This window comes from Acipenser ruthenus, chromosome 18 (genome assembly GCF_902713425.1).
Source record: "Acipenser ruthenus chromosome 18, fAciRut3.2 maternal haplotype, whole genome shotgun sequence".
NCBI lineage: Eukaryota > Metazoa > Chordata > Actinopteri > Acipenseriformes > Acipenseridae > Acipenser > Acipenser ruthenus.
Window position 1 is genome coordinate 11,677,397 of NC_081206.1, and position 16,913 is coordinate 11,694,309.

At 40.1% G+C, this 16,913-nt stretch overlaps 1 protein-coding gene across 1 annotated transcript; it reads right to left on the reverse strand.

Annotated features, from left to right (window-relative positions):
- Nucleotides 1–733: 733 nt before the first annotated feature.
- Nucleotides 734–14,483, reverse strand: LOC117421833 (oocyte zinc finger protein XlCOF26-like). The gene is made up of 2 exons (XM_034036238.3): nucleotides 13,825–14,483; nucleotides 734–2,821 (listed from the first exon to the last, which is right to left on the reverse strand). Exon 2 carries the CDS (start codon nucleotides 2,784–2,786, stop codon nucleotides 1,692–1,694), a length of 1,095 nt encoding a protein of 364 aa, XP_033892129.2. The 5' UTR covers nucleotides 2,787–2,821; nucleotides 13,825–14,483; the 3' UTR covers nucleotides 734–1,691.
- Nucleotides 14,484–16,913: the final 2,430 nt, after the last annotated feature.

Consider the following 16,913-nt stretch of genomic DNA (forward strand, 5'->3'; position numbering starts at 1 on the left):
TACCTAGAACCGCCAAAGCCATCACTGACTGCCTTTTACAATACATGTTTTTATTATGAATATAACCTACAATATTCTATTTAATTTTTATATTTAAGCCTGCAGCCATCAATTCCTTCGTTTTGTACAAGGAATGCACCAGGGAAAATATCAGTAGGAGAGATTTCATCTTGAAGCTAGGCACAGCACTTGGCAGAAACTTTTCGATCAGAAAACTGCAAAGCTGCTGCAGCTCAACCTGGATTCAGTGCTGCACCGAGTGACAACACGCAAGAGAAAACATGTTACTTTTGTTTTAAATTAAAAACAACTTTCGTTTTTACAGTTTTGTATGTGCAGATACCTGTTTACACACTAGTTTCTTTTTAAATGTTTATTTTATTACAGTTTTTATTTTTTTAAAGTAGTACTTTATATGTGGAAAGTTAGAAAATAATTTAAATATAGTGTTTCGGCTGTGCAGATGTTTGATATGACGTGCTTGAATAAAACTGATAGTTTGTCTTTCATTTTATTATTGATGTTGTTTAGAATTTAACAGTCATAATCACTGCCGGCGGTGATTTTAGGTAGGAGTATAATCGCGGTGGTTCAAGTGTTAAATCAGCACCCAAGGATGCAAACCTTCTCTTTCTGCCCTCTCAATAGCTCGAAATGTGGCTCGTCCCTCAACACACTGGCTGTATTGCTTTGTATTTATTTTAAATAGATTTCTATGAACTTGAATATAAAATGATTATTGCAATATTTATTTCTCCTTACTAAACTAAACATTAACAACAACATGTTGCACACACACCAAAAAGGAATAGAAAAAAAAAAACTAAAAAAGAGCAATTCATTTTCGTATAGCCGGCAAGGTACTGCATTCCTGCAACTTTGTAGGAGCTGCCTTGCAGCAATCTAGACAGTACAACAGGGGGGTGCTCCCAGTCCAGGCATCTAGACAGTATAACAGGGGGGTGCTCCCAGTCCAGGCATCTAGACAGCATAACAGGGTCGTCCCAGTCCAGGCATACAAATACACACCCATTAGGAAAAACACTGACGTTACAGCACTTAGTAAGTGACAATATAGAATACAGTTTCATAGTGAAAATATCAATATATAATAACATAACAATATTGATTTATGTTTAAAATAGAACAGCTTGCAAGCCTGCCCTGCAGAGGTAAGAATAAATAAATGCAGGAGATACATTTCTATTACAACTACTGTGCTTGGTAGACATTTTTTTCCAGAAATGTATTAAAGTTTAATAAATGACATGATCAGAAGCGACAAACTACAGAATTATGCAACATGGCTGGCTAATTTCATTGTACAACTTACAAAATGTAGTGTGCAACAGGTATTACCAGAGTTTGTATTAACGAGAAATGACTGTATTTGAATATAAAAAAAAAAAAACTATTTTATGCAGGTGGCATGTAGTTTGCATTATATTTCCAACCAACAATTTGTTCTGTGTTCAAAATGCGCGAGTTAAAAATGCGAGTCCTGCAGATTGTCCCTTTCTCGCAGCCATTACAAACGTGGGTCCCTTTATTGATGGGTGCCATTTATCTTGTTCACAAGTTCAATATTCAGAGTCTAAGTTTTCTTTCTAATATTCACTCAATGAAGTCCTCTGTATAAACTTGAGTGGCCTCATGAGTGATTTAAGAGTTCAGTTAACCTTCTGGTCTAGTTACTTCTGTGGACAAGTTTTCTCTTCAGCATGAATTTGCTCATGCTTTCTAAGAAGATACGTCCGCCCGAAACTTGCATCACATTCCGTACAATGGTATGGCTTCTCTCCTGTGTGAGTTCGCAGGTGTATTTTAAGGCTTCCTAAATGGTAAAAACCTTTATCACACTGAGTACAGTGAAATGGTTTCTCTTCTGTGTGAGTCCACTGGTGAGTTTTAAAGTGCCCTAATGCATTGAAAGTCTTCCCGCACTCGTTACACTGATAGGGTTTCTCTCCTGTGTGAAGTCGCTGGTGTGTTCGAAGGTGTCCTAACTGAATGAAGCTCTTCTCGCATTCAGTACATTGATATGGCTTCTCGCCTGTGTGAATTCGCTGGTGATTTTTGAGGGTTCCTAACTCGTTAAAACTCTTGCCACATTCAGAACAAGCATATGGTTTCTCCCCTGTGTGAATTCGCTGATGACTTTTAAGGGTTCCAAACTGATTAAAACTCTTCCCACATTCAGTGCAGTTATAAGGTTTTTCTCCTGTATGAATTCTCTGGTGTTTTCGAAGGACTCCTAACTGACTAAATCTCTTCCCACATTCATAACAGGGATGTGGTTTCACTCCTTTGTGAGATAGCTGGTGTCTTTTAAGGTATCTTAATTCACTGTAACTCTTGCTACATTCGGTACAAGTATACGGTTTCACTCCTGTGTGAACTTGTTCATGTGATTTCAGGTTTCCTAAACGACTGAAACCCTTCCCACATTCAGTACAGAGATGTAGTTTCACTCCTACGTGAATTTGTTGGTGTCTTTTAAAGCTTCCTAAGCGACTGAAACTCTTCCCACAATCACTACATATAAGAGAGTTGCTTGTGTATTTGGAATGGTCAGACACAGAACCCTGAAGCCCTGTGGTCTCTTGTGAAGGTTCCTCTTCATCAGCCTCCTCAGGCTCCTCCTCTTTAATTCTGACAAGCTCCACTTCGAAGACCTCCTCTTTAACATGGACAGGTTCCAGGTCAGGCTCCAGGTCAGGTTCCTCCTCTTTAATTCTGACAAGCTCCACTTCACACACTTCCTCTTTAACATGGACAGGCTCCATCTTTGGTCCTCGCCTTACACCAATATAGGCCAGTTCTGTAAAACATAAAACACAAGTTTTAGTGGAAACCTACCAAAAAACTAGGTAGAATTTAACCTGCAGCCAAACAACCACTGGGCCAACCATAGGATGAGAATAGAACAAATGCAACAGCACTCCAACTAAAGACACAACATGCATGTCCATGAGTGTTCTAACAAGGTCCGGTCCTGAGTGCAATTAGGTTTACAAATTATATACAAATGTTCTTTTATTTTGCTGCAATATATGTTCATATTCAATCGTACTTAGTTAAATGTGTATTGTACTCAATTGTTTAAGGATGAATCTGTTGATTTGTAAGCAATACAGTACACCCTCGCTATAACACCATTCACTATAACGAACCTGGCCCCCAAATAAAAAAATAAAAAATAAAAAAACAAACACACTGTCACCATCCCGGTCTGTACGCAGGAGATGCCCCTCCGCAGTGAAGTCAGCTCTTTTGTCTTAATAAAAGGCGTGTGCTGTGAAACTATGCCTCCAAAACGAAAATCATTTTATGTTGCAACAAAGCTGGAAACTATATTGATCTTTTGAAAAAAGGAGTAACGCGGGCATATCTCTGTCATGGATATAGGTTGACAAAAAGCACTCTTTTTAGCTTGGTCCGCAACCATGTGGCACAGCAAAATTGATTAAAGAAAAAATAAACAACTTAAGGATCTGATGATCTTTTCAGGTCAAACTTTTCACGTCGGGTTGATTTGGAATAAAAGCTTGGTTTGGGATTCTTGCATGTTGGATTAAGATTTGGTGCACTTTGAAACGATTCATTATTTTGAATAAAGGTTCATCTTCAATTTGGATTTTTGCTTTTGTGCTGCATTTTAATTCTTTAACAAATAGGATAAAGCAAAGGCAGAATACTGCAGACATGAGACAAACAGGTACATGTAATTCTGCTTTTATTCACAATCTCATCTCGTTAACTTACTCCAACAGTTTATCGTTCATTTTGATTGTCCTTTCGCAGGGGTGTGTATAATTCATAAATCGCCCGACACAAGATGTGTGTGAGGGACAACAAGTTTTACCGTTATACTTTGTCCGTCAGACAAGTACTTTCTTTTCTTCTTTTGTCAATGCTCTGTTGCTAGAAAAACTCCTGTAGATTTCTATGGAGTCGAGCAAGGTCCTGAAAACTCTAAACTGCAGAAGTCTCGCAGAAAAAAAAAATGCATAACTCTAAACCTCAAAGCAAAAATACACAGAGTACACAAATACACATATCATTTTAATTCACAAACCCTCAGTCACCCACAGCAAGACACATTAAATACAGAACACAGTAAAACATCGCAATCCAAACGTCTAGGGATGCAGCGTCTTTGAAAACAGGAACCATTTATTAAATACCAGCAAAGTTCGTTCTGCCTGCAGCGGAGGTGTTTTGCAAAATGTTTTAATTCAGCTTTGCAGGCAGTGTTCTGAAGCACCAGTGCTGTGCTGGGAAATCACTGGGGCATAAACTTACTGACGTTCGGATTTGTGATGTTTTAATGAATATGAATACCAGTTCACTTTGATGCGGTTAATCCAGCACTTCTATGTCGGATTTCAATTTTGACAAATGATTTGAGATATTAATGTTACTTAAAGACATCACTGCAAAACATGTCTGTATAAGACAAAGAATGCACTCTTTAAACAGAAGCTCTTTAGTGTCTAAACACAAGTACCATGATAATATTAATAATCAGGGGTTCATAACAGAAAACTGCTACTGATGTTAACCTGACATGCAAAGTGAAATTCATGCACTTGAATATGTTAATTAGAAAATGCACAAAATACCTCAACTTATGTAGGAGTTTAAGCTAAAACCGACTTGTTACACTTAACTTTGTTAATTCGTTGCTACATCTGTTTTAAGTTAAATTATTGCAGATGTGTTATTTTTAATAGGCGACATCTCTTTTCACTATGTACAGCAGACATTTTATGGCAAGAAATTCAGTGTAGAAAAGAATGTACTGACAGTCATTCAGTGCTGCAGTAATGATGCTGCTGTATTTTAGGTGGTTTCACTCCTTAGAGCTGCCTGCCTATAGCATAAAACAAGGCAGGTGGAAAGTTTACCAATGAAGATGTGCCCTCAAAATGAGACTGAGCCAGCTGTAAGGTGGAGAAAGGGGAGACGGTGGGAGAATGAAGCAAGATGACAGTGTAACTAATGAAAGTACAACAGGGTTATTAACAATGTACTGGAACATAGCACTTGCCACTTTAATATGCTCACACGGCTTGTTCAGGAAATTAATTTAATAAAATAAAATAAAATAAAAAAATACCTACATACCCTATTTTTTTTCCCAGCATAACCCAAATCACATTGTTTTTTATTTGGCCAAAAATAATAATAAAAAAAAAAAACACACACATTTGTTTTCTAGGGTACACCGCTCACAATACTTTATTTATTTTTAAATAAAGACTGCTTATTTGATCTTTTTGGTAAGACACTATACCTGCGCAATAACTGTAGATAAAGCATACCGTATTGGAAGACACACGGTTATCATTATTAATGGATCACAGAGTTATCACGGACATAAACCCAACAGGATGTAGTTATGTGGTTTTCTTTCTGATTTCGTTCCTGAGAAAAGGCTTCAATGCAAAGTTTGTTTTAACATTGTCTTTATTATGCCGGCCAGAGACCTGCGCTTTCAACTGCATTGTCATATTTTCTACATTTTCTTAATTCTCAAATAAATCGATACCCAGGTTTTCGGGTACCCATGCCGACTTCTAATATATATATACACACACACACACACACACACACACACACACACACACACACACACACACACACACACACACACACACCATAGTAAGTTACTTACCCCTGTCATGGATTGTATGTATATACACAAAGTACGTTTATTAACATACATCAGAGACATTGGGCAAGTAAATATAGATTCATATTCAATATTAAAAGCAAGTGATTTTTAATATAGCTAGTATACCCTCGGGCAAGTGACAGTGAAACAGCACAAGGCTCTTGGTCTGTAGGCTGCTTTACTACACTGGAATAGTAACACTAGGTAAACATGCTCTAAATAACACAGCGACAGGTACACTCACATTGTTAATAAAACAAGGGAAACATCTTGCCCAGCCGTGTCATTTCAGAAAAATTCAGGGGGTGCAAAGTTGTGTCAGCATTGAACACAAATAGCATCATGAAAAAACAGGCAGTTACAGTTTGAACAATGTCACTTACATACTGTAACTACTGCTACTTTAGACTACTCTTATTTCAGATCATTGGGGGGAAAAAAATAAAAAATAAATTAAAAAAGTCTTGTATTGCATGTGTTTTACAAAGAGAGCTAGAGGTAAGAATGCAGTTTAACTTTTTATTATGAATTTCACCTGCTTTCTACAAAGAATACTACTTTGTATCAAATACAAACCAATGAACAAACTGCTTAATAAGCATCACATCCCTGTGAATGTTGACAGTAGAAATATGTAGCAACGTTGAACATGTCTACACAGATCAGCACAATAAATAAAAGTGGTAGCATCTCGCTTTCATCTTGGCAAATTTGTCAGCACCAGCCTGCAACGCCAATGTTTTTGTTTGCCGGGTTGTCTCACAATAACCAAAAGATCGCTTAATCTCTCATCCCCAGTAGCTGTACACAGGTATGTTTTGACCCTTTTCATGCACGAAAATATCCTTTTATTTGCCAAACTAATACCAACATTTGCATACGGCAAAAATGTGTTATGCATTGACTTTCATCAAATAAGGTTAACCCTTTACGGACCAAGCATTACTCAGTGGGATGCTCCCCCAGAACCAGGGCTTTTTTGGCTGTACTTGACTCTTCCTAAACAAATTCACTAAAAATCTATTTTTTACAGTAGCATCTTGAAATTGGTGTCCTTTTTTTTTTTTTACCCCCAGAAGACGCTGGGGAACATTATAAAGTACTTCAGAAACCACACAAACTTTTCACTCCACCCCCCCCCCACAAACACTATTTCATTTTTTTTTTTTATTATGTATTCTGCTTTCAGATACCTGTATAAAACATGTTATTCTATGACCTTAGGGACCTTACAATACTTTCTGAAAGATCTTGAAAAATATTAGGGCTGCAACGAAGGGTACATTTTGCACTTCGAAGGTTCAGAACACATTACCGAATGAAGGTTTGAACCTTCGATGGTACTCATTTGCATAACACTATGTAACACAATTTTTGTTCCTGGGTAGTAAGTGTTATTTCCTAATTGCTTATGCCTCAAAAGTATAGAAAATGGCTATTATTCCCAGGACAGTGATATTTTGAAATTTACCTATTTCCAATGAGAAAACGGGCAAATTTGTGTCTTTTCGTTCACATAAAGTCAGAAGAAAATAACATATGAATCCAAATTAACATGTATTTATACTAAAGTAATACAAAAATGACTACAAAAGATTTAGAAGCGAGTAGTTTTTCGAGATTTACGATTATACTGTAAATCACTTTCACGAATCAACCCCCAAATGTAGTCTCCCATCATGTTCTCGTTATACTGTCCTTGGTAGCGGCGTTCAAAGTCCAGTATATCCTGGTGGAAGCGCTCCCCTTGCTCCTCCGAGTACGCTCCCATGTTCTCCTTGAATTTATCAAGATGAGCATCAAGGATATGGACTACAGCCCATTGTGCCGTAGTTCTTCACCAGAGTCTCAACCAGCTCCACATAGTTTTCGGCCTTGTGATTGCCCAGGAAGCCCCGAACCACTGCGACAAAGCTGTTCCAAGCCGCTTTCTCCTTACTAGTGAGCTTCTTGGGGAATTCATTGCACTCCAGGATCTTCTTTATCTGTGGTCCGACGAAGACACCGGCTTTGACCTTTGCCTCAGACAGCTTAGGGAAGAAGTCTTGAAGGTACTTGAAGGCTGCCGACTCCTTATCTAGAGCTCTGACAAATTGTTTCATAAGGCCCAATTTGATGTGCAGTGGTGGCATCATCACCTTCCGGGGGTCCACCAGTGGCTCCCACTTGACGTTGTTCCTCCCCACAGAGAACGGTCCGCTGTGGCCAGTCCTGCCTGTGGTAGTGCGCCTTGGTGTCCCTGCTGTCCCAAAGGCAAAGATAGCAGGGAAACTTGGTAAAACCGCCTTGGAGACCCATCAGGAATGCCACCATTTTTAAGTCTCCTATGACCTTGATGCCATCTCAGAAAAATGCAGATATGTATCCACTTAGGCAGCTGGAACTAAACTGAACTGGTGGGCTTAAGGCCCCTGTATTTGTACTACTATTTATATTACTGGAAAGTTCACTCAACACTGAATCTATCTGGAATGTTCTGGAAAATAGGTAAATTTCAAAATATCACTGTCCTGGTCACAAAAGCAAAGTTTGTGGGGAATAATAGCCATTTTCTATACTTTTGAGGCATAAGCAATTAGGAAATAACACTTACTACCCAGGAACCAAAAAAAAAAAAAATTGTTACACGGTGTAATTTACTGGTGATGTCACCATAGCTACTTGTTTATATTTGATTGAAAATCCTATTATTTTACAGGTAATCAATATAAATGGAATAAAGCATTCACAACAATGCACAATTGGCCGAGCAATTGTGGAACTGTACTACATGGAAATGATTTCACAGTGTCTTGCGTTGGAGCTAAGACAGCATCTCATCTGGGCTGCTTTTGAAATCTGGGCATAAGCACAGAGCAGTTACTCAGCTGCTCCCTTTTGTTTAGGCTATATCCTTGTGACTTGAGGAATAGATTTGAAATTGATTTAAATAGACTGAATGCAGGATTCCCTCCAGACATGTACACTAACAAGGCCTTAACATACTGTAATGTATTGACTGGAGAAGGATTTTGAATGTGATGTGAAGATATTCAGTACAGTATCAGGTAATATGCTCCTGGATGTATTATTAGTACAGACAGCAATACCTGTGATTCTATGTTAAAATGAACATGTTGCAATAACCCACTCCAGGGATCACTGCCACTCCATATGTAGCATGAACAGAACTGAAGAGGTGAATTATCCTGTTGAAACACACATTACAAATACATTTCTACCACAACTAATGTATCCAACATGCATCTGCCTAAATGTATCACAACTTATAATCTGTACATACTTGCAGCCATTGTCCAGTTGGCAAACAGCCTTCAAAGACATGAATCCCTGGTAACTTAAATGCACAGTGAAAAAACTCATAACACAGTACACACACACACACACACACACACATCAGGGTTTGTTACAACAGACAGCACTTACTGATAGTATATAAAAACTATGAATGGGATCAGAATGTAGCTATAGATACTGCAATCCGCCTTCAAAACGGTAATTGTTATATATATCAATCAGGGCTGTGGGGGCCATACCATCACTTCCAGGACTCCTTGTTCTTCTTTACGCTGAAGATAGTTCTTAATGACTTTCGCTGTATGTTTGGGGTCGTTGTCATGCTGCAGAATAAATTTGGGGCCAATCAGATGCCTCCCTGATGGTATTGCATGATGGATAAGTATCTGCCTGTACTTCTCAGCATTGAGGAGACCATTAATTCTGTCCACATCCCCAACTCCATTTGCAGAAATGCAGCCCCAAACTTGCAAGGAACCTCCACCATGCTTCACTGTTGCCTGCAGACACTCATTCGTGTACCGCTCTCAAGCCCTTCAGCGAACAAACTGCCTTCTGCTACAGCCAAATATTTCAAATTTTGACTCATCAGTCCAGAGCACCTGCTGCCATTTTTCTGCACCCCAGTTCCTGTGTTTTCGTGCATAGTTGAGTCGCTTGGCCTTGTTTCCACGTCGGAGGTATGGCTTTTTGGCCGCAAGTCTTCCATGAAGGCCACTTCTGACCAGACTTCTCCGGACAGTAGATGAGTGTACCAGGGTCCCACTGTTTTCTGCCAATTCTGAGCTGATGGCACTGCTGGACATCTTCCGATTGCGAAGGGAAGTAAGCATGATGTGTCTTTCATCTGCTGCAGTAAGTTTCCTTGGCCGACCACTGCGTCTACGGTCCTCAACGTTGCCCGTTTCTTTGTGCTTCTTCAAAAGAGCTTGGACAACACATCTGGAAACCCGTCTGCCTTGAAATTTCTGCCTGGGAGAGACCTTGCTGATGCAGTATAACTACCTTGTGTCTTGTTGCTGTGCTCAGTCTTGCCATGGTGTATGACTTTTGACAGTAAACTGTCTTCAGCAACCTCACCTTGTTAGCTGAGTTTGGCTGTTCCTCACCCAGTTTTATTCCTCCTACACAGCTGTTTCTGTTTCAGTTAATGATTGTGTTTCAACCTACATATTGAATTGATGATCATTAGCACCTGTTTGGTATAATTGTTTAATCATACACCTGACTATATGCCTACAAAAACCCTGACTTTGTGCAAGTGTACCTAGAAGAATTGATGCTGTTTTGAAGGCAAAGGGTGGTCACACCAAATATGGATTTGATTTAGATTTTTCTTCTGTTCACTCACTTTGCATTTAGTTAATTGATAAATATAATCTATTAACATGTCTATTTTTGAAAGCATTCTTACTTTACAGCATTTTTTCACACCTGCCTAAAACTTTTGCACAGTACTGTATGTATATATATATATATATATATATATATATATATATATATATATATATATATATATATATATATATATATTAGTTTAATTAGGGGTTCAATTAATTAATTGAGAGCTCAGTTGGAACAAAAGCCAGAAGACATCGTGGGTCCTCAGGAATGGAGCCGAGTACCACAGGGGCTCTCCCGTCTCTTGTTTTTTGTTCCAACATTCAATTACTTAATGGAACCCTTAATTAATATGAGTTTTGCACTTACGTATACAGTTGTATAAGGAACTTGAAATATATAACTTTTTATAATCTTAACCATTTAAAAAGTCTAAGCAATCAGACACCTTTCTACGTTAGTGTATTATAAGGTCTGCTATTGCATCTCGTTTAAGCGCTGCTTCACTGTACTGGTCGTTAAGAGTGTTGTTTATGTCATCATTGGGATCATTTCTGGGGGTTCATTGCCAGAGCAAGCAAATATTGTGCAGTACGCAGCATGCTAAAATGACCTTTGCCATTAAGTCAGTCCTATACATATCTAAATATTTAAGCCTCCTAAAGCGACGTTTGAGAATTCCAAATGCTTGTTCAATTACTACGCGGCTGGAACTCAAACACAGGTTGAAGCTTTTCTGTGAGTTTGTGAGATGACGGTTACCTCTGTATGGGGTCATCAAAAAGGTGTCAAGGGGATATGCTTAATCGCCAAGAAGATGCGTATTTGGCCTCAGTATTGTATCGGTGTCATTTGTTAATTTGCAATACACTGGACTACGTTTCAACATTGTGGCATCATTCGATGACCCTGGCCAGCCAGCAAACACATCAGTAAATACCATGTTAGCATCACAAACGCCTTGCAACAAAATGGAATGAAACCCCTGGTGGTTGTAACAGCTAGCACTATCTGTTACAGGCCCTCTAATTGGAATGTGTCCCATCAACGCATCCAATTACATTCAGGAAACTTCTTGTCCCACAAAGTTCTTGAAACTGTTTGCAGACTGTCAAAGCATTGTTCCCAGTGGGAAAAACTAGATTATTTTTACAAAAATGAATAAACTCCCTATGAGCGTGAGCTTTCCCCAACCCAAATCTATCCGCTACCCCTCTAAAAGATTCTTGATTCGCTAATGTCCATATGGAAGATAACACAGTTGTCTCCAGATTCTCTGCTGGCTCCCTGCTATTCTTATCAGCCTATCATCTGCCTGATTGCCGAGAAGTTCGATGATGAGTTGAAATAATGAAAGAAATCGAATAGTAAAAGAGTATAGTGGCTTACAGAAGTAGAATAAGTAACTACAATGTGTCGATATTGAATATTATGGCTTGCGCTGTTTTGTCATCGATATGGACATTTTTTCATTTCAGAGTAGGCTACAGACTAACGACATCTGTAACATAATTTCGCACTTTTGCACAAATGTATTTTTTAATTGTAAATAAGCATTACCATATAAAGTGTCTACATGCTTTCTTGATAACATACTGCTACGGTGTGTAGTGGGTTGCGGTGGGAAGGTGGACACACTGAAAAAGGGATTTCTTTGGCGCCAAGAAGTGCCGTTTATTGCTCTTAATAAAATGGACAGGGTGGTGCTTACAAGTGCCGTTGGTTTCTCTTTTAGTAAACAATGGATTTGAGCTCAAACTCTCACTCAAAGCACTCGCTGCTCACTCAGCTATTTAAACCACTCACTGTGGTTTAAATACACTCGGCACACCTCCGCACCAATCACCGTGAGGCAAAGAGCAGACCTAACTCAGAACACATTGACGACAAGCAGCACATTACACACACACACACACAGTACAGCAATACACAGCAACACACTGATCACAGCCAAAATAGTAATCCCGGTCCCCTCCTAATTTACTACAGGAATTATCAATTGCCACCCCCTGGGCCATATCATTTTATTCAGACTGCACCCAGCTACCTCCAGACCCTCATCTCTCCCTACACCCCAACTCGACCTCTCCGCTTCTCCTGCACTAGAAGGCTGGCTCTACCTCCTCTACGCTCCCCTGCCTCCTCCACCCTCGCCCGCAGTGGTGGAATGACCTTCCTACAGATGTCAGGACTGCCCAGTCCCTGCCCACCTTCCGGCGCCTTCAGACAGCACCTGTAGAACTCCTCTTTTTTTCCCTATGGACACTCTTTCTTAAATGTGCTTTAATTTCTCTGGTCTGCCCCCTATTTTATCCTGCACTTTAGAATACTGTAATCTGTCAAGTGTTATTTAATCTGTAGTATTTTGTATTTAATTATATCCTGATGTAACTATCACTGACACTTATCTGCTCCGTTACTGAATCGTATTTTGTCACACTTGTACCTGCTAGAACCAAAGTCATTGTATTTATCTTGCTCTTAATTGTATTATTACTTGTACTATGATTCTTGAAATGTATTTTTTGTTTACGACTAAGTCACCCTGGACAAGGGCGTCTGCTAAGAAATAAATAAATAATAATAATAATAATAATAATAATTTCATAACTGTTATATAAAGTGCCTAAATCAACAATACCCAGATACATTAACGTATTATCATTGTATTAACATTAACGATACATTGTATAACACATGGGGTAGCCTAATTACAATATGAAAATACCGTACCTGCACTGAGCTAAGAGAAAGCCTGAAATGGTATTTGAAATCAATTTCAGAGTGCAGTGTAACCACTACTTCCACATATTTTCGCACTTTTGCACGAATCTCTCTATTTTGCGTTTGTAAATAAACTGCTACTGTAGCTACATCATCTAGCGTTGAGTCATTTATTTCAGGAATACACAACACTTTTTTCTGCGGTGAAAATATCATTAAAAGCTGCTGCAACCACTGTAATCGCTTCCATTTTTAAATGTTACCGTTTAGTTTAGGAATGAAGCGTTCCTAAATACCCGTTAGTGTTGTTTTCGTTGAGTCAACGCTCAACAGTACCGTTGAATTTTAGGTACGCACACATTGTAAGATGAAGCAGGCAGTTCGCACTTTCTAAAAAACGTCACAAAAATAATTTCGACTCATATTTTAAGCGTGCCAGTTGTAATATGAGAATATATCAAATAAACCAAACATGGCATCAACAACCAATTCAGTCTTCAGCCTGTTCAGGTCTGAATAAGGACACGAGAATTTTGCCTAAGTTTGTTTACCTATCTTTGCTCTAAATTCTTACGAGCTGCGTCAAAACTTTAAAGTTCAAATGTTTTAGAAAGAGCCATCAGTTAACTAAAGACACGCCTAATTTAACATCCAACTATTTAAAATAATATAGATGTGTATTTTTAAAGTAAACAGCACGTACAAACGCCAGGATTCCTAACATTGTACATCAATTGATTGTATATTCAAAGGATTCTAATATATACGAATGGACAGCTTACCTGCACAGAGTTCCGTTGAGCCGACTCCCGAATAAACTCCAACAGCAACAGCCAGACCCAAAGGTATTAAAGGTAAGATAATTATGCGGGGAAAAAAAATAAATTGTTAGCTGCTTCTCCTCAACTTGCACCCTCGCCGTGGCTTCTTCCTATTGAGTTACATGAAATAAGCTCCTCCACGGCTCCCAACACACTAGTTCCGCCTAAGGTCGAGATAAGCAAAGGATATATTTTGGATAAGGATTCCACAGCTGCCCAAAATACCTTGCAGTGGGGTTCTTTTTTTAAAAAAACCGTTCATGTCCGTTAATGTGCAGGGACCAACACCTCTAAGCTAAAAGGTTGCGTTCTCATATCACAGAGCCTGCTGCTCGTGGCTGCTGTCTGTCTGACGTCACACGCAGCTTCTTGAGAAACGCTTTCTCCAAACCTTGCAGCGCAGCCGAATAGCCCAAGTGTGTGATGGTATTACATTTCATATTAAGGTAACTGCAGAATGATATGAGTATGCTATCAAATAGGTTTGTTAAAAACATTGTTAAAACAACCAGCTCAATAAACTCCGTAAACCAAGCTCAATGTGCGTGCGTGCGTGTTGAATCAGTTTCACATCAAATTAACCATTCAAGCTGCGGGTGGAGTTGAGTGACGTCACGCAGCAGCACTCGAAGAACACGCATCTCTGCGATTCTGTGCAGAACAGCGGTAAAGTGCGCTACAAGAACGCGAACAAAAAAAAAAAAAAAAACCATTTTCGCCTCCAATGTAAAAAGAGCACTGCACATAAGACTGACTGACTCTCTCAACCTAACGTCTACCCCAACCCCTAAACCTAACCTTACCCCTACCCTTAAACCTAACCTAAACCTAACTTCTACCCCAACCCCTAAACCTAACCTCTACCCCAGCCCCTAAACCTAACCTCTACCCCAACCCCTAAACCTAACCTTACCCCTACCCTTAAAACTAACCTCTACCCCAGCCCCTAAACCTAACCTCTACCCCAACCCCTAAACCTAACCTCTACCCCAACCCCTAAATCTAACCCTAAATCTAACCTCTACCCCAGCCCCTAAACCTAACCCTAAACCTAAACTCTACCACAGCCCCTAAACCTAACCCTAAATCTAACCTCTACCCCAGCCCCTAAACCTAACCTCTTCCCCAGCCCCTAAACCTAACCCTAAATCTAAACTACCCCAGCCCCTAAACCTAACCTCTACCCCAACCCCTAAACCTAAACCTATCCCTGTCACTAACTAAATTTCAAGAAAGAAATTTGATAACATGCGCACTCAAGCTGTGTTCTTGATGCTTTCAATTGAAACATCATGCAGATTTTTTCAATGTCCGGTATGCAGCTTATCGGAGCGCTGCTCAAGACCACATAGCATTGATACACCGAGTCCCTAAAACCTCTCAGATTCCAATTTCACACACACAGCATAAAACAGCGCTGGTCAGCTTGTCCTAATCACAGGGTAGTTTCATGAAGCAATGTTCATTTGTCTTAATGCCTGTTTTATGGCTTATGTTACTACACCGGCCAGCACTTGAATTTGTGTGTAATATTTCCACTAGAGTCTCCATTAGGAAATGAGAGGGTCTGAGAGGAGAGCAGAGCAGCTGGACTAATCTCAGATCTGCAAGGTATGAGACATGAAGACATGCTGGGGAAACTGAATCTGTTTACATGAGAACAAAGAGGAGTAGAGGGAGACTTCATCAAAGCCTTTACAAATCTAAAAGGTTCATCATAATCATGAGACCACAAGCCATGTCTACAGGACAGTGTTTCTATACAAATAACTTGCATGTAGTTTATAATATATACATGCTGGTGGTCATTTGGTGTCACTAGCCTTGAAACAGAATGGGGAGGGGCCATGTACTGCCCCTTGTTCCCACTCACTTATCTACTAGAATTGTCATACAATTATCTTTTGAGGGATTCGCTTCAAATTACATTTGAATTTTCCCCCATACCTTAAAGATCTTCTGAACAGTTTTTTCCCCTATGACTTGGGAAGTGCTATTAAATGCCAGTTCTTCCCATTTCAAACAAGCACAACACAGACAGTAAACTAGACTATATAACCACAGTGTTATACCACCTATTAAATTGATGGTACAGAATATGAAAACTACCAATGAAAATGAAACAATTTAGTAATCGTATGCATACCATTTCTACCTTTAAATCAAACATGTATCAAACATGTACAATTAGGTCTGGCAGACACACACCCCTGGTTAATACAGCGCAGCAGAGTGGAGGGACAGCAGACACACACCCCTGGTTAATACAGCGCAGCAGAGTGGATGGGACAGCAGACACACACCCCTGGTTAATACAGCACAGCAGAGTGGAGGGGACAGCAGACACACACCCCTGGTTAATACAGCGCAGCAGAGTGGAGGGGACAGCAGACACACACCCCTGGTTAATACAGTGCAGCAGAGTGGAGGGGACAGCAGACACACACCCCTGGTTAATACAGCACAGCAGACACACACCCCTGGTTAATACAGCGCAGCAGAGTGGAGGGGACAGCAGACACACACCCCTGGTTAATACAGCACAGCAGAGTGGAGGGGACAGCAGACACACACCCCTGGTTAATACAGCGTAGCAGAGTGGAGTGACAGCAGACACACACCCCTGGTTAATACAGTGCAGCAGAGTGGAGTGACAGCAGACACACACCCCTGGTTAATACAGTGCAGCAGAGTGGAGTGACAGCAGACACACACCCCTGGTTAATACAGCACAGCAGAGTGGAGGGGACAGCAGACACACACCCCTGGTTAATACAGCACAGCAGAGTGGAGGGGACAGCAGACACACACCCCTGGTTAATACAGCGCAGCAGAGTGGAGGGGACAGCAGACACACACCCCTGGTTAATACAGTGCAGCAGAGTGGAGTGACAGCAGACACACACCCCTGGTTAATACAGCACAGCAGAGTGGAGTGACAGCAGACACACACCCCTGGTTAATACAGTGCAGCAGAGTGGAGTGACAGCAGACACACACCCCTGGTTAATACAGCACAGCAGAGTGGAGGGGACAGCAGACACACACCC